At 54.8% G+C, this 19,669-nt stretch overlaps 1 protein-coding gene across 6 annotated transcripts in view; it reads left to right on the forward strand.

Annotated features, from left to right (window-relative positions):
- The window catches only part of LOC116956032 (cyclic nucleotide-gated channel beta-1), a 53,061-nt gene extending 40,407 nt beyond the window's left edge, over positions 1–12,654 (forward strand). For all 6 annotated transcript variants that reach the window (XM_032977453.2, XM_076053921.1, XM_076053922.1 and 3 more), the window contains 11 exons: positions 2,231–2,317; positions 3,766–3,830; positions 4,748–4,870; positions 5,609–5,750; positions 6,541–6,700; positions 6,896–6,993; positions 7,392–7,475; positions 8,063–8,181; positions 9,002–9,148; positions 9,572–9,758; positions 10,425–12,654. In XM_032977453.2, the coding sequence (XP_032833344.1) occupies positions 2,231–2,317; positions 3,766–3,830; positions 4,748–4,870; positions 5,609–5,750; positions 6,541–6,700; positions 6,896–6,993; positions 7,392–7,475; positions 8,063–8,181; positions 9,002–9,148; positions 9,572–9,758; positions 10,425–10,679 (1,467 nt within the window). In that variant the 3' untranslated portion in view covers positions 10,680–12,654. The remainder of the gene's footprint in view (positions 1–2,230; positions 2,318–3,765; positions 3,831–4,747; positions 4,871–5,608; positions 5,751–6,540; positions 6,701–6,895; positions 6,994–7,391; positions 7,476–8,062; positions 8,182–9,001; positions 9,149–9,571; positions 9,759–10,424) is intronic.
- The last annotated feature ends 7,015 nt before the right edge of the window (positions 12,655–19,669 follow it).

Consider the following 19,669-nt stretch of genomic DNA (forward strand, 5'->3'; position numbering starts at 1 on the left):
CCCTCGCCCCCTCTTCTCCCCTACATCATCATCATCATGATCATTCTGCTGCTGCTGATGCTACTCCCTGCCACTCAGCTACAACCAGGCCTTGCCCAACCCCTATCACTACCCCAACCCCTATCACTACCCCAGCCCCTATCACTACCCCAACCCCTATCACTACCCCGACCCCTATCACTACCCCGACCCCTATCACTACCCCAACCCCTATCACTACCCCAACCCCTATCACTACCCCAACCCCTATCACTACCCCAACCCCTATCACTACCCCAACCCCTATCACTACCCCAAGCCCTATCACTACCCCAACCCTTATCACTAATCCAACCCCACCTTAACCACTCCCACCTGCCCTCCCAACTGTCACCATAATTACACCACCAACTTTTAATAGCAACACCCTCCACTCTTTATCAGTCAAAACCACTGTCATCTTTGCGTACAATTTTATAATTCGCTGCCAAGCGCCCTGGAGTGCGTCGCCACTGTATAAATATCGACGAGACGAGACAAAACACGAGAAGACCTCCCGAGGCATGGAACACACACGCACACACACACACGCACACACGCGCGCACACACACACGCACACACACACGCACACACACGCACGCACACGCATGCACAAATGTACCTAAATGTGGAGTGGAAAACCCAGAGGACCCGGAGCCAAAAGCCACGTGACCACGGAGAGAGAGAGACTCGCAAATTCCAGGAACACAGCAGGCGTCAGGGTCGGGAATGAACCGACGATCTCCTGTATCCCGGGCGAGGTAGTTAACATCTCATAGCCACTGTGATGGTGATGAGAGAGACGCGCGAATTCCAGGAATACAGCAGGCGTCAGGGTCGGGAATGAACCGACGACCTCCTGTATAGCAGGCGAGGTAGTTAACATCTCATAGCCACTGTGATGGTGATGAGAGAGACGCGCGAATTCCAGGAATACAGCAGGCGTCAGGGTCGGGAATGAACCGACGATCTCCTGTATAGCAGGCGAGGTAGTTAACATCTCATAGCCACTGTGATGGTGTTGAGAGAGACGCGCAAATTCCAGGAACACAGCAGGCGTCGGGGTCGGGAATGAACCCACGACCTCCTGTATACCGGGCGAGGTAGTTAACATCTCCAAGCCACCGTGCAGCGTACGACTTCGCCAGGTCGGAAGATGACTACGGCTGCGAATTTCGTCATAGACTGGACTCGCTCATAAGAGCGCTCACTAACGAATGTTCTCACTCACTCATAGTATACATGTTTTGGGGTTAGATTGCGTGTAAATATATTAATGTGTCGTTAAAACCCTCCACCAACCGACACAGCCAAGTCGTAAGGGTTGTGTCACGTAAACAAAACTATGCCAATTCGTGTTTGAGAGTTAAGGGGCCGTCCGTAAATGACGTCACGCACCTGGGGGGGGGGGGTCAGACATTTGTGACGATGTGTGACGAGAGGGGGGGGGTTGAGAAATGTGACGTCACATCAAAATGCGCCACTTTAAATAAATATAGACAACACGTTCCACTTAATTAAATAGACTTTTAACAAATGTTTTCTCCTACAACGTCAGAGTGCAGCGCCACATTAAACACGCACTACAATGACAATAGTTTAAAGCGATTTGAAGCATGTTTTATATATTTTTTCTGGGGGGGGGGGGGGCAGAGCTTTGTGACGTCATCTTGAGGGGGGAGGGGTCTGACTTTTTGTGACGTCGCGTGACGAAGGGGGGCGGGGGGGGGTCAAAAATCGCGTGACGTCATTTATGGACCGCCCCTATACCCACACGACATTTGCAATTCGAGTACCGCGTATCGCCAGTGATTACAATCGGCAACTCTGACTGTCGACCTGATGATGCCAATTTTGTAACTACTAGCGAAATGTCACGGTCCACGTATTCATATTCTTGGTTCTTTCGGTAAAGTCACGTTGAAGGGAAATGCTGTAGCGGCTTTACGCTCGAACACACCCGGTGTGCTGTACTCGTAACGACATTGGCTCTCGTTTACGCGACAAAACCTTTTTCCAATTGGTTGTGCCGGGTGGTGCCGGCGGGTTTAACGACACGTTCATATTTACTCGATCTAACCCAGAAAAAAAAAAACCCTCTATGATGGATAACATCGGTCGCGAAAGCCCTACTAACTACTACGTGTTCAAATTACTTACTCTTTGCCGTCACTGTCTCCTGCCCCCCTCCCCCACCCACCCATCTTACAGATGGACATGCTATCGCTCCTGCCACTGGACCTGCTGTACTTGCGCTTCGGCTTCAACCCGCTCTTCCGTCTGCCGCGCTGCTTGAGGGTCAGAATCATCCTGCACGGCCCGGGCCCCTTTAATTGGTGGCGGCGGCGGTGGCGGCGGTCGTGGCGACGCTAGAATCAGAATTGTTATTTATCCCGGAGAAATGCCGATGAGGAGGCCGTGAAGCCCATTGTTTTTCCGCGGATGTCCAGCCGCGTCCAGTACGCTGCACGTGGCGAGATGTTAGCTACCTCGCCTGGTATACAGGAGGACGTGGATTCGATCCCGACCCTGACGCCTGCTGTATGTTTGGAGTTTGCGCGTCTCTTTCTCTCTCTCTCTCTCCCTGTGGTCGCGTGGATTTTTCTCGATGTCCTCCGGTGTTTTCCCTCCACATTTAGGATCAACGTCACCACGCGTTTTAGAGTTATTTGGCCGCCATGAATTTCCACGCGATGACGATGAGGCCAACTTCCGTGGCCAGGTCGCTTCTGAAAAAGAGCCACGTAGCTCAGTGGGGCCTTAACCTGGCGAAGTAAAAATTAGTTTATAGTTTAGTTGAGTCATTTGCGGTGTGTATTTTTTGGCAGTTGGGGATTCCGAGTCTCGGTACTGGCTAAACGTCACGCTTCTTTTAACCTATTGGAGGATGCTGGAGAACCCCCGGAGGGAAACCCACGCAGAACGGCGCGGGGGGGAGAGACAGAGAGAGATCGATAGAAAGCACACAAACTCCGGAGAGTAAGGCATCCGAGTCGGGAATCGAACCCAGGCCACTACTTGCTGCGAGTGTCACCCACACCGTGTCTACCCACACGGTTTACCCCGTTATTCTTGTACAGGGAAATTGAGTTTTCAGGGCCATGCGGCGTACAGCTGTTTGAATACGGCCACAAAAAATAAACCATGTCTATTTGTTTGTGTTTCCCCCTTGCGATGGGACTTTGTAGGACGAACGTTGAGATTTATAAGGGGCACGGGGTGACCAATACGGTCTGAATTGGTCTCTAATAAGGTAGGGCACTGATAAGGGGTTGACAGCTGTGGTCACCCACTGTGTCACTGCCACCGCCCTACTGCCAAAGAAAATGATAGAAATTATTTGCGCGTTGCAAGTGTGAACATACCATCCCTGCCGCGTATGTAATTGTGTCTGTGTGTGTGCCTGTGTGTCTGTGTGTGTGGGGGGGGAGAGTGGTGGTGTAGCGGTCAGCTACTCTGCGCTATGAACCCGGCAGAGACCTGAATTCGATTCCCACTCACGGCCAACACCGGTGACTATTATCTGAACCGGTCATGGGCCTCCCCTAGGTCGACTCAGCCTCAAATGACTTCCTGGTGCGGTGTGTAAACATCACCACTGGGGAGACAAAGGCGGCCTGGCGTGGTTTTGGCCACCCACCCCCTCGTGTGCCGTGCCGGCCATCATAGGTGCCACTCGCCAACAGCACTTGCCCTAAGAGTCTGTTCAGGCTTCACGGGGGATCTTTGTCTTTGTTTGATTGCAGTACAAGGCGTTCTTTGAGTTCAACGACAGACTGGAAGCCATCCTCACGAAAGCGTTCATCTACCGGTGAGACACGGGCCCCTTTCGGCATTATCATTCGAAGCCGAAATCAACTCGTAGCGCCCCTCTGCTACCACCAGCAGCAGCAGCAGCCACGCGGTGGCGAGGAGCCGGCGCTACCGACGATTGGCCAAGCTCTGCGGTCCTCCGTATATCAAGATGCTTTCAGCCGATCCACGAGTTTTTTACGCGTGCGGGGTGGAAACTGAAGCGCCCACAGGGGGGGGGGGGGAACCTACGAGTGCGGGCGAGGGGGAAACACTCTATTCCCCCGTGTAGGTGGAACAGGTGGAGTCCACATTTATCGCTGCGACATCCGTGTGCTGATGCCTCCACGGTTGCTCGATCGCAGGCAGCCACGCGCAGCAGCGTAGCCACCGCCGCCCCGGCTAAATCAGGAGCGTTCCTTTTCACTTGGAATCTCCCATTACTGGCTACAGTGCTCGTGACGCCGGCACCCACATTTCGAATGATCCCCACGCGATTCTTCTTTAACGTCCACTGAGAGGCTGACGGCCAACGCGCAGACACACGCGCGCGCGCGCGCGCGCGCACGCAACGCGGCATTATCCAGGGCAGCCCGCCGGATTGGAACCGTGAACCCCTGCTCGCTGGGACGTGGTGCAGGTTGGTCTGGAACCGCAGTGTCCCACTCGGCGTGCAGATGACAGAGAGGGCCGCTTCCTCTGTTGCTTCTGTCGCTGTTGTTGCTGCTGTTGTTGTTGCTGCTGTTGCTGCTGCTGCTGTTGTTGCTGCTGTTGCTGTGGCTGTTATTGCTGTTGTTGCTGCTGGTGCTGCTATTGCTATTGTTGCTGTTGTTATTGCTGTTGCTGCTGCTGTTGTTGCTGTTGTTGTTATTTCTGTTGCTGTTGTTGCTGCTTTCCCTGCTATTGCTGCTGCTTCTGCTGCTGTGGCCTTCACAGAGTGATCCGCACCACCGGCTATCTGCTCTACAGCCTCCACCTCAACGCGTGCCTCTACTACTGGGCCTCCGACTACGAGGGAATCGGCTCGACCAAGTGGGTCTACAACGGCCTCGGCAACCAGTGAGGCCTCCACCACAGAGACAGATGCCTCCCCCCCCACCCCCCGGTGTAACCTCCCCACACTTTGCTGCTCGCGAAGCGACACCTATGATGGCCCGCCGCGGAATTCGCGCCAGGGGTTGGAGGGGCCTGCACCGCGCCCGCCGGCAGGGGGCGGAGCCAGGATTTCAGGCCGCGGTGACATTCAACAAATGTTAATTTCAAGAATGATTTAGAGAGTCGTCAGGCTGTTGAACTAGTAGACGCCATCGGTTGGCGGACACACTCTGACAATGCAGTTGCACTGAGTCCGCCAGACCGAGTGTTGTACACTTACACGCAGAATGTCACCCCTGTCACCCCCCCCCCCCTGGCTCCGCCCCTGGGCACGGACAACATTTTGAAACACAACGAGTAGTTCTAAATTTCGATTTAAAGCTTTCGTGACTGCAGGGATTCATCTTCTTGGTTCTTTCGGTAAAGTCACGTGTTCTACGTGACTTTACCGAAAGAACCGAGAGGGCATTCCCTCCGTGGCACGGCGTCCCCCGTTTCCCCCGCGGTTGTGCGGACGGGGCGAGCCCCTCGCCCGTCCGGCCCAGTCGCGCGCTCTCTCGCTCTCTCTCTCTCGCTCTCTCTCTCTCTCGCTCTCTCTCTCTCGCTCTCTCTCTCTCGCTCTCTCTCTCTCGCTCTCTCTCGCTCTCTCTCGCTCCCCCTTTAACCCCCCGCCCCCGGCGGGCTCGTATCGTCCCCCCGCAGTTACATCCGCTGCTACTTCTGGGCCATCAAGACGCTGATCACGATCGGCGGTCTGCCCGACCCGGAGAACCTCTTTGAAATCGTCTTCCAGGGGTGCAACTACTTCACGGGCGTGTTCGCCTTCTCCGTGCTCATCGGCCAGGTAAGCCGTCGCCGTTCCCGCCGCGAATTGCGCTCGGTCGACCGGGCGGGGGGAGGGGGGGAGGGGTCCCCGCCGTGGTGGGATGTCGACGAGCCGCCTGGCAGACGACCCTCGCCCGCCCGCCCGCCCGCCCGCTCGCCCTGTGACGGTGTACGTACGTTGGACTTCTTCGGCACCACCGCACGTTGGACTTTGTCGGCTAATCGGAGGTGGCGGCGGGAAGGACAACAAACCCGGCGCGAAAAGCAGTCCGAAAGAAATGAGTCTTGTCAATGCAGATGATGATTTCAAAGTGCCATAGCTCCCAGTCGCTTTCCAATATTGGATGGAGGAGCGTTCCAGACGGCCGCAGAAGCGCATATGACAAGCATGAACACGAATCGAGAACAGCATGAGACGAAAATGTTACTTAAAGTCTCTCCGTGCTAGAGAGCACATGTATGTACGTCTAGGCACGTGGGTTGTTTGACCATACTTCGCCGCGCATGTATGCTGAACTTCTTCCGCACTGTACGTAGCCAACCACGCTAATCGTAGGTGGCGACGGGAAGGACGACGAACTACACGCCAGAAGCAGTTCGAAATAAACGAGTTTGTCCAATGCAGATGACGATTTAAAAGTGCACAACTCCAGGGGCTTCCTAATATCAGAAGGAGGAGCGTTCCAGACGGCCGCAGAAGTGCGTCTGAAAGCGCCGCGCGATGGGTTTACGCCCCTCGGTGGGGGTCGGCCCAGGGGCGTGGTTCAGGGGCTGATGCCGGTTTGGACGGCGGCGTCCGCGCGGCACAGATGCGCGACGTGATCGGAGCGGCCACGGCGTCGAAGACGCGGTACCGCGACTGCGTGGACAGCACGGTGGCGTACATGAACGCCAACCGCATCCCCAAGTACGTGCAGAACCGCGTGCGCACCTGGTACCAGTACACGTGGCAAGCCCTCGGCATGCTCGGTGAGCACGCACCGCCACCCACCCGCCCGCACGCCACGTCCGCTGCCGGCAAGCGCATTTCTCCAGAGCTTCTTTCCGCGTCGTTCCCCCGCACGCTCCGGCGCGCACGGTTGGCTACGTGGGGCGCTGCTCGTTGGCAGCACGTGCCCCAGCAGGGCCTGTTTGAGGCGACTCGCGGCACCTATGCCTCCGCAGACGAGTCGGAGCTGCTGGATCAGATGCCGGCGAAAATGAGGCTCGACATCGCCGTGGACGTCAACTACCAAATCATCACCAACGTGCAGCTCTTCAAGGTGACGCGTGGCTCACGGCACAGTGGGGGGGGGGGGGGGGGTTGCGCGAGATGGCGCGCGTGTGTGCGTGGAGTGGAGAGCGGCAGCGTAGCGGTGGGCTCGCTGCGGCACGAACCCGGCGACCCGGGTTCGATTCCCGCTCCGATTCCCGCTCACGGCCGACACCGGCGACGATTATCTGGGCCTCCCCTAGGCCGACTCGGCCTCAAATGAGTACCCGGCGCGGTGTGTAAACATCGCCACTGGGGAGACAAAGGCGGCCGGGCGTGGCGCTGGACACCGCACCCCCTCGTGTGCCGTGCCGGCCTTGACAGGGTGCCGCTCGCTAAATGGCACTTGCCCCAAAGGTCTTTTGGTGCTAAACACCAGGGGGATCTTTGCCTTTATGCACCCTGCAGGGTTGCGACAAGCAGCTGCTACAGGACATGTTGGTGCGGCTCAGGTCTGTGGTCTACCTGCCCGGGGATTACGTCTGCAAGAAGGTGAGGGCGCGGACGTTGGCAGACACGCGCCTGCCGAATTCTCCGTCTGTCGGTTCACATGGAGGACCCATAGACACGCATAGAGACCCATGTATTCCGAGAGATCCATAGACTCATAGAGGTATCCGTAGGCACGCATAGAGACCCATAGATGTCAGATAGAGACCGATAGATGCGCATGGAGATCCTTAGATTCGCATAGAGACCTATACTGGGTAAACCGTATGGGTTGGCAGGTATGGAGAGAGATAGAGAGAGACAAAAGGAGAGAGAGATATATATAGAGATAGAGACATCCCTGTCAACTCCTTATCAGTGCCCTCTACCTTATTACAGACCAATTCAGGCCTGATTGGGTCACCCCGTGCCCCTTATAAATCTCAACGTTCATCCTACAAAGTCCCATCACAAGGGGGAAACACAAACAAAAAGACAATTTTTTTGTTGTTGCCCGTATTGAAACGGCTGTACACCGTATGGACCTGAAAACTCCCTGCATAAGAATACGGGGTAAACCGTACGAGTTGACAGGTGTGCCACCTACACGGGGCTGGACCTTCGTGTTTGCATTTCTTTTTGTTGCAAAGGGAGAGATCGGGAAGGAGATGTACATCATCAAGACAGGAGAGGTCCAAGTGCTGGGCGGTCCGAACGGCATGACAGTGCTCGTGACGCTGAAGTCCGGCGCTGTCTTTGGGGAGATCAGGTGAGCGTCGCTCGCGTTCGGGAGATCAGGTGAGCTTCACTCGCGTTCGGGAGATCAGGTGAGCGTCGCTCGCGTTCGGGAGATCAGGTGAGCTTCGCTCGCGTTCGGGAGATCAGGTGAGCTTCGCTCGCGTTCGGGAGATCAGGTGAGCTTCGCTCGCGTTCGGGAGATCAGGTGAGCGTTATTCGCAACGCGGTGCCTCTCACCACCGACGACTCCCGTCAATATAACGCCCTCCCCCACCCATGAGTGGGGTGCCACGGTGGCTAGATGTTGACTACCTCGCCTGGTATGCAGGAGGCCGTGGGTTCAATCCCGACCCTGACGATGCCTGCTGCTGTATATTTGGACTTTACGTGTCTCTCTCTCCGTGGTCACGCGGATTTTTCTCCGGGTCCTCCGGTTTCTCCCTCCACATGCGTTTAGGGTATTCAGCTGCTCTAAATTTCCACGCGGTGATGATGATGATGATAAGCAACTTCGTTGAGCTGTCGTTTGTGATGGCCAGGTCGCTTCTGTAAAAAGAGCTACGCAGCTCAGTGGGGCCTTACCTGGTGAAATGAAACTAGCTTTTCGTTTTGGATGACGACGACCGTCGATGATCGAACGTGAAGTGTTTTGTGTGTGCAAGAGTGAGCAATTGATCGGGCGAGCGAATGAGCGCGCGAGTGGGTGGATCAGTCCATGAACGAGTCGGCGCGCTGCACGACCGATCCGTCGGGTGCGGAGCCGGTTCGAGCGAGCGAGGGGTAACCGCCGGGCCGCACCCCCCCCCCCCACAACCACATCCCCCCCCCCACTGGCATCCCCCTCCCCGCAGCCTGCTGTCGGTGGGCGGCGGCAACCGTCGCACCGCCAACGTGGTGGCGCACGGCTTCGCCAACCTCTTCATCCTCAACAAGCAGGACCTCAACGAGATCCTGGTGCACTACCCCGAGTCCCAGCGCCTCCTCCGCAAGAAGGCCAAGTGAGTGCAGCCATCCCTCCCACCGCCCTCCCCCACGCCCGATAGATACCCCCTCCCCCCCAGTAACTGCTGCTGCTGCTCGTCGCAGCCCTGCCTGGAACACAAAGATAGAGATCCCTCCCCCCCACCCATATAGCCTTTAGCAGAATGTTGGGGCAAGTGCTGTTAGCGAGCGGCGCCTACGAAGGCCGACGCGGCGTCACCGCGTCGCCCACGCGCGCCTCCGCTCGCCCACTCGCACGGCTCAGCTTCCGCAGTGGGACAGACAGCGCCTCCCGCTAGCGGACCCCCCGGCACCGGCTCGGTTTTCCGCCGGTGGAAAGAAAAGAGGCGTCGGAATATTCGCGGCCGCGCCCGCCCGCCCTCCCCCCCCCACCCCACCACCACCCCCCTTGTCCGCGCGCGTCTCTCCTCCGCTCGCAGGAAGCTGATGTCGAGCAACAAGGAGAAGAAGGCGCCGCCCCCGAGGAAGCCGCACACGAGGCCCATACTGCAGGCCAAGCAGGCGACGCCCAAGATCATCCGCACCATCCTGTTGGCCGCCAGGAAGTCTGGCCTCAGAGGCACATTCGAAAGGCTGCGTAACCACGTGAACAAGCCCAGCACGCAGGTAACCCGCGCGGGGGAAAGGCGAATAGGTGAGCGGAGAGTGGGTGGGTGGGTGAGTGCATGGGTGTGGGTGGGTCTGTGCGTGTGTTGAACTTCTTCCGCACCTAAATTTTGATTTAAAGCTTTCGTGACTGCAGGGATTCATATAGAACCAAAGAGTAAAGAGTAAAATGATAAAAATAAAACAATAACAATTCTCAAAATTTATTTTTGTACTATTTTATTGTTTCCCTTCTACGTGACTTTACCGAAAGAACCAAGAATATTCTTCCGCAACGTGCGTTAGCCGACCGCGGTAATCGGAGGTGCGGTGGAAGGACAACGAAACGCAAAATGCGGTTTGAAAGAAATGAGTTTTCAACGTATAGTTTAAAGTGCATAGCTCCAGTGGCTTTCTTGTGTGGCTGTGTGGGTGGGTATGGTTGAACTTCTTTTGCTCCGTACATATCCCACCCTGCTAATCGGAGATGCGGGGGAAGGAGCAGCCAACTGAACACGAAAGGAAGCTCTCAAGAAATGAGTTTGCTGCTCCCCCTGTGGTCATCGACCACCTCCACGGACAAAACCGCACAATGCGGCGGAGAGGCACGCGTGTCCGTGCGTGCCCGTGTGCACGTTCATGGGTTTTATCTCCCTCTTGTCATTCCACCCCCCCCCCTCCCCGCAGGCCCCCACCCTCCCGCCGTCCCTGCTCCCAACCCCGGTCGCGTCTCCCGCCCCGTCCCGGGCCCCCTCCCCCCCGGACTCCCCGCCACCGGCCTCGAGCCCCCGCGAGCCCCCGCAAGCCCCCGGCCGCTCTGCGGAGGAGAAGGAGGTGGACGAGGAGCTGTCTGAGTGGTCGGATAATTCCACGTCGAGGCCGGTGGTGCACAGGCCCGCGGAGGACGGCACTGGCCCTGGTGGCCACGGTGGGAGAGGTTAAGCGCTGCCGTGTGGAGGCTGTGGTGCTGGAACTGTTCGGGGCTGAGCTCCGGAAAACTACATTGTCGTCTGGCGACGAGAAATCAAGCCCGGAAACAACACCATCATCATCATCTTCATCATCATTGTCATTATCACAACCTCAGAATTATCGTCATCATAACCACCGCCATCACCACCACTACCGCCATCACCACCACCACCACCACCGTCACTTTCAACTTTACCACCAGCACAATAATCATCACCACCACCACCACCACCACACCACCGTCATTTTCAACTTTACCACCACCACCACCATCATTATCATCATCACCAACATCAACACCACCATCATCACCACCATGTGCATGCGGGAACGATGGCCACCTGGTTGTGATGAGTAACGCAACTCTCTTCCGGCTCCTAACTGCGACCCCCTTCCTATCCATACATCTCGATGCAGTCTAAACCTCTATTCATAACATTGACCATATCCCGAGACCCAGCACTATCCCTACCACTAACCCTATCACAACCCCTAATGCTATACCAACCCATAACCATAACATTAACCTTATCTCTAACATTAACCATATCCCTGCTCCAAATACTATCCCTACCCCTAACACTATCCCTACTCCTAACATTATTCTTACCCATAAAACTAGCCCTATCCTAACCCCTTAAGTTACACATTCCCATATTTAACCCTATCCTTTTCATAAACCCCGTGCCTAACCTTACCCCCACATCTAACCATCGCAAACCCCATCCCTAACGATAGCCATATTCTGACTCCCAACCCTATCTCTCCCTGAGCACCAGCTCCCACTTTACGCCTATCGCGTCACTCACCCCATCCAGGGGCGGAGCCAGGATTTCAGGCCGGGGTGACATTCAACAAATGTTAATTTCAAGAACGATTTAGAGAGTCAGGATGTTGAACTTAGACGCCATCGGTTGGCGACACACTCTGACAATGCAGTTGCACGGAGTTCGCCAGACCGAGTGTCGTACACTTACACGCAGAATGTCACCCCTGTCACCCCCCCTGGCTCCGCCCCTGACCCCATCAACCCTGTAGCACAATCACAATGTTGTTCCCAACTATCGCTCTCGTTTACCCCGCAAAGCCTCGCCGAGTCTCGCGGGTGGCGGAGGGGCTCACGACACAATATTTGGGCAGATAATTACGTGGGCTAAACCCAAATAACCCCCCCAAAGTTTGCGAGCAATCATACTGGATGCGGAGACCTGCTCCACTGTAACATTTGAGGATGTGGGTTATGGAGCCTGAATGCACTGACTGCCTTGCGAATGAATCACAATATTGACTACTTACTGGAGGAATCCGATGAGCTATGAAGCTCTTATTTCACAGATGTCCACGGGGTCAGGACGTTATAACAACAAGACAATAGGATAGCAGTGCAAAGCTTCGGAAAGGTAAACAAATCACCGATGAAAAGATATACAAATAAAACGAAACAATTTTGACCTTACCAGGTATAATCCACTGAGCAATTGGCGTATTGTTTTTTTAGAAGCGACCTTGGCCACAAATGATAGCTCAACGAAGTGGCTGATCACGTGGAAATGTGTAGAGGCCAAACACTCTGAACACGTGGTGTTTGTGAATGTGGAGGGAAAGAACGGAGAGAAAAAACACCCACGTGACCACGGAGAGAGAGAGAACATGCAAACTCCAAATATTCAGCAGGCGTCAGGGTCGGGATCAAACCCACGACCTCTTTCCGTCGTAACCTTCTAAAAGAGCTTCACAGCTCATCGGATTTCCTCCTGCAGCCTAAATAAACATTCCGAATCCAATAACCTTCAGATCAGCGACACAACTCTTGACCACTTAATGTGCTTTGACACGAGCGATGTTTGGTTTAGCCGCAGATCGACACGAGTGCGCACGTGTAAACGTCACAGCGAATATGACTATATATATACTTGAACACAATAAACCCATCCGGAGTGCTGTCCGTCGTTGCGAATCCGTCGCTCGTTCCCGTCGTGCGGCCGCGAGCTCTGGGAGGTGGAAACTCGCCGTCCCAACGTTGAGCCGAGATCTTTCCGCTGCCGGGCAAAGACCTCCTGCTGACCGCCCGCCAGGTGACCAGGTGATCAGGTGACCAGGTGATCAGGTGACCAGGTGACCCCCATTGCCCTCAGCGCGCTGCCTGAGCGCAGGCTACGAGGCATCTGTGACGTTCGTGACGATGACGTCGGCCTCCAACAGTGGCCATCATCATCGATGGCACCGCCATCGATTCCCGCTAACGGCCAAGGCCAGTGATGATTATTTTAACCGGTCCTGGGCCGTCCCCTAGGTAGACTCAGCCTCAAACGAGTACCTGGTGCGGTGTGTAGTAAACATCGCCACTCGGGAGACAAGGGCTGCCGGGCGGGTGTGGTGCTGGCCACCCAATCCCCTTGTGGGCCCTTCCAGGCTACCATAGGTGCTGCTCGCTAACAGCACTTGCTCCAACAGTCTGTGAAGGCTCCACGGGGGATCTTTGCCTTGGGTGCCCAGGGCTCTGGTGCGATCGGACCGCAGCGCCCGCCCGGGCGACGAACCTAACCGAGGTGCCGCTGTTTGCGAGGCGCACGAGTGTCGCCACTGGCGCTGCAGCCCTCGGGGCCTGCTCGAGTTAAGCACGTGGCTCTGAGCCGGCTTACTTGAGGTCGTCGACAGACCTGAGCCGAGCCGTGCCCGACAAATCCCCACTCCTCCGTAATAATCCGCTGTCCACTCTTCCTCCCCCCACCGCCCCCTCCCCTCCCCCAATGACGTAACACGGTGCCACTCTTCAGAAGTACCGGGGATCTCGGAACGCTCGTCAACGAAGGGATTCAACCAGGGCGTCTTTTATTCCATCTACGTGAAGTTCGAATCAACACGGCGATGTTTGAGAGACATCGGCCGGGCGCGGGTGGCGTGCATTCAGAATGAAATGTGCTAATACCCCGTTATTCACGAACTTGGCTGTCCGCGACTTTGACCATCCGCGAATCGCATCTGGAACTCTACACGACTGCTGGATCGAGAGAGAGAGAGACGGAAAGAGAAAAGCGATGAGAGAGAAAGCGATGAGAGAAAAGCGACGAGTGATAAAGCGATGCGATTCATTATCTACGTATTGATTGGAGGTAATTATTTGCTTATGTTTTCGTACAGCCAATATCATTATCCGCGAATAGTGCATCTCTCAGAACGTATCCTTCATCGCGAATAGCGAGGGAACGCCGAACAGCAGCAGCAAGCAGGAAGAAGTCCGTCGGGTTTCGTGACGAGCCGATCGGTTCCGCAGGCCCCGGCAGGGGGGGGGGGGTCCCTGTTGGCTCTCTCCGTGGGGCCTCCACTGAGGGCCCCTTTTTCTGTCATTTCCTTTCGGCCGCTCTTACGGTCATTCTTGGTCCTCCATATCTTGAGCTGGGAGAAAGAAGAAAAACAACCCACGTCACGTGCAAAATTAGCATCATTATTATTAATGTTGCTGTTGTGTGCCATTCCAGTTTAGTCATTTGCCAGTGTAATTGTCCATGCATTGGGGATGCTGATTTGGCCTATACCAGTTTACATTGCGTGTGTTCGGTTTTTTTTTAATGGGGAGCGGTAGTGTAGCAGTTACAGTAGCGCGCTGCACTACGAACCTGGAGTTCGATTCGCGCTCGCCACCAACACCAGTGACGATTATCTGAACCGGTCCTGGGCCTCCCCGAGGTAGACTCAGCCTCAAATGGGTACCTGGTGCGATGTGTAAACATCGCCACTAGGGAGACAAAGGCAGCCGGGCGCGGTGTTGGCCACCCACCCGCTCGTGTGCCGTCCCGGCCTTCAGAGGTGCCACTCGCTAACAGCACTTGCCCCAACAGTCTGTTACGGCTACATGGGGGATCTTTGTCTGGAGAAGAAGCCGGAGGAAGCCCATGCAGAACGGGGGGTGGGGGGAGGGGGGATCGAGTACACACAAAGCTCCACACACCTAAGGGAATCCGAATGGGACGCCATTCAGGAATCGACGGACGTAACCGCCGTCGCAGACTAAAAAGCCGACCATCAAATGATGTTCTTCATCAGGGTGTCAACATAAACCATCGTCACGTGAACTCCGGTCATCCTCGCAGCAGCAGCAGCAGCTTCTGGCTGCTGGCCGTCGAACAAAGACGGTGGCCTCCATATCGTCACGCGTACGCCTTCAGATGCGCTGCTGTTACGGCCGTCTGGAACGCTCTTCCTTTCGATATTCGGAAGCCACTGGAGCTCTGCAGTTATGAATGATCTCAATCATTTCTTTAGAACTGCTTTCACGTTTAGTCTGTTGTCCTTCCCCTTATAGACTCACAGAGACCCACAGACTCACACAGAGACCCACAGACTCACACAGAGACCCATAGACTCACACAGAGACCCATAGACTCACATAGAGATGCACAGACTCATGGAGATTGAAAACTAGATTTAAACAGTAATTTTTTAAAGAACTGCTTCATGCGTTTAGTGTGTTGTCCTTCCCCATGCACCAGCAATTAGCACGTTTGGCTACGTACGGTGCGAAAGAAATTCTACATGCATACATACATACATACTCACCATACAGAGACTCATTGACTGATCGCACAGAGACCCATAGACTCACCACACAGAGACCCATAGACTCACTCAGAGACCCATAGACTTACTCACACAGAGACCCATAGACTCACCACACAGAGACCCATAGACTCATCACACAAAGACCCATAGACTCATCACGCAGCAACCTCCGATTAGCGCGGTTGGCTACTTACGCTGCGAAAGAAGTTCAACATGCTGTACATACGCACACACACACACACCCAGGCCTCTTCTTGCCGTGTGGCGCGAGTCTTATCCGTGCGCTGCCGCACGAATTATACCATTTATCCCTCTCCAACATCATCCTCCTCCTCCAGCATGCGCGTCCTCATCGTCAACGGAGCACTGACTTACCGCGTGCACAGCACCACGAACACGCCACTCAGGGCGATCAGGGCAAGGACCGTCAGGCCCAGGTACACCGAGATTTTGATCTTTTGCTCAAATGTTGAGAACACTACAAACAAGAGGTGGGGCGGGAGAAATCGCTCATCAATATCACTGCTACTAAAGCTACTGTTATCTATATATTTTTTTTATTTTAGCAGGTAAGGCCCACTGAGCCACACGGCTCTTTTTTCAGAAGCGAGCTGGCCACAAATGATAGCTCAACGAAGTGTGTGTATGTTGAACTTCTTTCGCACCGTACGTAGCCAACCGTGCTAATCGGAGGTGCGGGGGAAGGACAACAAACTAAAGCAGCTCATGGGCCTTACCTGGAAAGATAAAAACATAGTTTAGTTTAATTTCAATATTTTTTTTAGTAATTTGTTCACGTTTCCTATACTTTGCACTCCAATCGTATTTTTGTATTGTGTTGTTGTAACGTTCTGACCCCGTGCCCCTACTGGTCATCTGTGACCCGAAAAAAAGAGCTTGATAGCTCATCGGATTTCTCCTGAAGTTAGAAATACAGATTCTGGTTCTGGGTGTGATGGGCGTGAGGCACAGCCATTACCGTTGAGGGATTTCTTGTAACAGAAGACGCTGACCGATTTGTCTTTGTCGAAGCAGCAGTGAACCTTGTGGCACTCGTCCATCGATAGATTGGAGCCACACTCCACGCGATCGTCCACGGTCTCGTTGGGAAGGCATTCTGGAGGAGGAGAAAGGAGGAGGAGCAAAAAAGGAGGAGCAAGAAAGGGTAGTGACTGTGTCGTGGGTAGTGGCTGTGACTGTGTCGTGGGTAGTGGCTGTGTCGTGGGTAGTGACTGTGTCGTGGGTAGTGGCTGTGTCGTGGGTGGTGACTGTGTCGTGGGTGGTGACTGTGTCGTGGGTAGTGGCTGTGTCGTGGGTAGTGACTGTGTCGTGGGTGGTGACTGTGTCGTGGGTGGTGACTGCGTCGTGGGTGGTGACTGTGTTGTGGGTGGTGACTGTGTCGTGGGTGGTGACTGTGTCGTGGGTAGTGGCTGTGTCGTGGGTGGTGACTGCGTCGTGGGTGGTGACTGTGTCGTGGGTGGTGACTGTGTCGTGGGTAGTGGCTGTGTCGTGGGTAGTGACTGTGTCGTGGGTAGTGGCTGTGACTGTGTCGTGGGTAGTGGCTGTGTCGTGGGTAGTGGCTGTGTCGTGGGTAGTGACTGTGACTGTGTCGTGGGTAGTGACTGTGACTGTGTCGTGGGTAGTGCCTGTGTCGTGGGTAGTGACTGTGTCGTGGGTAGTGGCTGCCTCGTGGGTAGTGACTGGAAGTCGTACGGATGACCGACACGGCTCGGACCAGCTGCATGAGAAGTCCTTCAGTGATCCGGGTCGTGTTGAAGAGCGACCTCGCAGCCATTGCCCCAGGGACACGAAGCTGGCAGACAGACAGAGAGAGAGGCGCCATCGTAAGAGATTCACACAGATTGTAATCACCATCATCAGCGCAGAGAGGGCTAATCATGAGAGATTCACACAGATTGTAATCACCATCATCATCATCATCATCACAGAGAGGGATAATCATGAGAGAATCACACAGATTGTAATCACCATCATCATCATCATCGCAGAGAGGGCTAATCATGAGAGATTCACACAGATTGTAATCATCATCACAGAGAGGGATAATCATGAGAGATTCACACAGATTGTAATCACCATCATCATCGCAGAGAGGGCTGATCATGAGAGATTCACACAGATTCTAATCATCATCGCAGAGAGGGCTAATCATGAGAGATTCACACAGATTCTAATCATCACCACAGAGAGGGATAATCACGAGAGAATCACACAGATTGTAATCACCATCATCATCGCAGAGAGGGCTGATCATGAGAGATTCACACAGATTATAATCATCATCATCATCATCGCAGAGAGGGCTATTCATGAGAGATTCACACAGATTGTAATCATCATCATCATCACAGAGATGGCTAAGCATGAGAGATTCACACAGATTGTAATCATCATGGCAGAGAGAGGCATAATCGTCAGATTCACACAGATTGTAATAATCATCATCGCAGAGAGGACGACTCAGACAGAGGATGACTCAGAGGCGCACGGAGGAGCACGAGGAACCACATCCCAGCTTGTGAACGCGGTCGCCACGCTGTCAGTAGCCGGCGCTACCCAACAATTGCAACACCCCAAGCTCTGCCGTCCTCTACATATTCAAATGTTATCGTCCAACTAACGAGTGTGGGAGAAAACCGGAGAACCCGATGAAAACCCACGCGTGCGAGGGGGCGGGGGGGGGGGCGCAACGCTCTATCCCGTACAGGTGGAACAGGTGGAGTCCACCTTTCATGTGCAGTCCCCCCCACCCCCCCTGATCCTGGCAGAGCCAGGGGCTACCCCCGACGCTCACGGCAAGGGAGTGTGGAACAGATGGAGATTGATCCCCACTTTGCTGTACCGCCCCCCGCCACCAACATCGTCAGTGAAAAGTAATTTCTTTCGAACTGCTGTTTGTGTTCAGCTCGATGTCCTTCCTCCAATTAGCGCGGTTGGCTACGTACGGTGCGAAAGAAGTTCAAACAAAGACAAAGATAACCCCGTATAGCCTGCACAGAGCGTTGGGGGCAAGTGCTGTCAGTGAGCAGCAGCTCTGAAGGCCGGGACGGCAACACGAGGGGGGTGGGTGGCCAACACCACGCCCGGCCGCCTTTGTCTCCCCAGTGGCGATGTTTATTACACACCGCACCAGGTACTAATTTGAGGCCGAGTCGACCTCGGGGAGGCCCAGGACCGGTTGGGATAATCGTCACCGGTGTTGGCCGTGAGCGGGAATCGAACCCGGGTCGCCAGGTTCGTAGCGCTGACCGCTGCACCAACCGCTCCCCACGAAGTTCAACAAACCCTACAAGCGCACAAACACACACACGCGCACACACAAATGCGACCCAGATTATGGCTCTCGTCATCGGAACACCACCGCCACGACAACATCGACAACATCCGGAGGCCGGCCTACAACTGTGACAACGGCGTGCCCGGTCTTTGCCACTCACGGATTGAAAACTTCTCAGCCACGGCGGACCCGAACTTCCCCTCCCCCCCCCACCCCAAGGCGCACGGTGCCAGACGATGAAATCACCTTCGATCGCAAATCGCGAGGGTTGAGCCGACAACAGCAGCGGTCACGCGTGACGGTTCCACGGTCGCCGTTCCAAGGCACCAACGGCCACTTTCGTTCCAAGGCACCAACGCCCCTTTCGTTCCAAGGCACCAACGGCCACTTTCGTTCCAAGGCACCAACGGCGACTTTCGTTCCAAGGCACCAACGGCCACTTTCGTTCCAAGGCACCAACGGCGACTTTCGTTCCAAGGCACCAACGGCCACTTTCGTTCCAAGGCACCAACGGCCACTTTCGTTCCAAGGCACCAACGGCGACTTTCGTTCCAAAGCACCAACGACCACTTTAGTTCCAAGGCACCAACGGCCACTTTCGTTCCAAGGCACCAACGCCACTTCCGTTCCAAGGCACCAACGGCCACTTTCGTTCCAAGGCACCAACGGCCACTTTCGTTCCAAGGCACCAACGGCCACTTTCGTTCCAAGGCACCAACGGCGACTTTCGTTCTAAGGCACCAACGGCGACTTTCGTTCCAAGGCACCAACGGCGACTTTCCACGAACTGCCGAGGAAAGACTTTACCGAAAGAGCTAAGAATATGAAAGAGGCCTCGTCACGGAGTCTCGAGACCCCCCCCCCCCCCCTTTACGGGAGGGTCGTGCCACGTTCGCGATCCGGCCCTGGGTCTCGTCGTTGTTGTTATTGTTATAGGAATGTGATGAGATTGATATTTTTCTATTAACAAAAAAATGTCTATATATGTGACTAAGCAGTATAGGTTCACATATCCGAATGCAACGTATACACTTTTGAACAATGAACCGCACAGGCCCAGTACGCGTGTATGTGTGTATGTATGTGTGTATGTGTGTGTATG

Source organism: Petromyzon marinus, chromosome 63, assembly GCF_048934315.1.
Source record: "Petromyzon marinus isolate PM22_M1 ecotype Great Lakes invasive population chromosome 63, UKy_Petmar_22M1.pri1.0, whole genome shotgun sequence".
NCBI classification, from domain to species: Eukaryota; Metazoa; Chordata; class Hyperoartia; order Petromyzontiformes; family Petromyzontidae; genus Petromyzon; species Petromyzon marinus.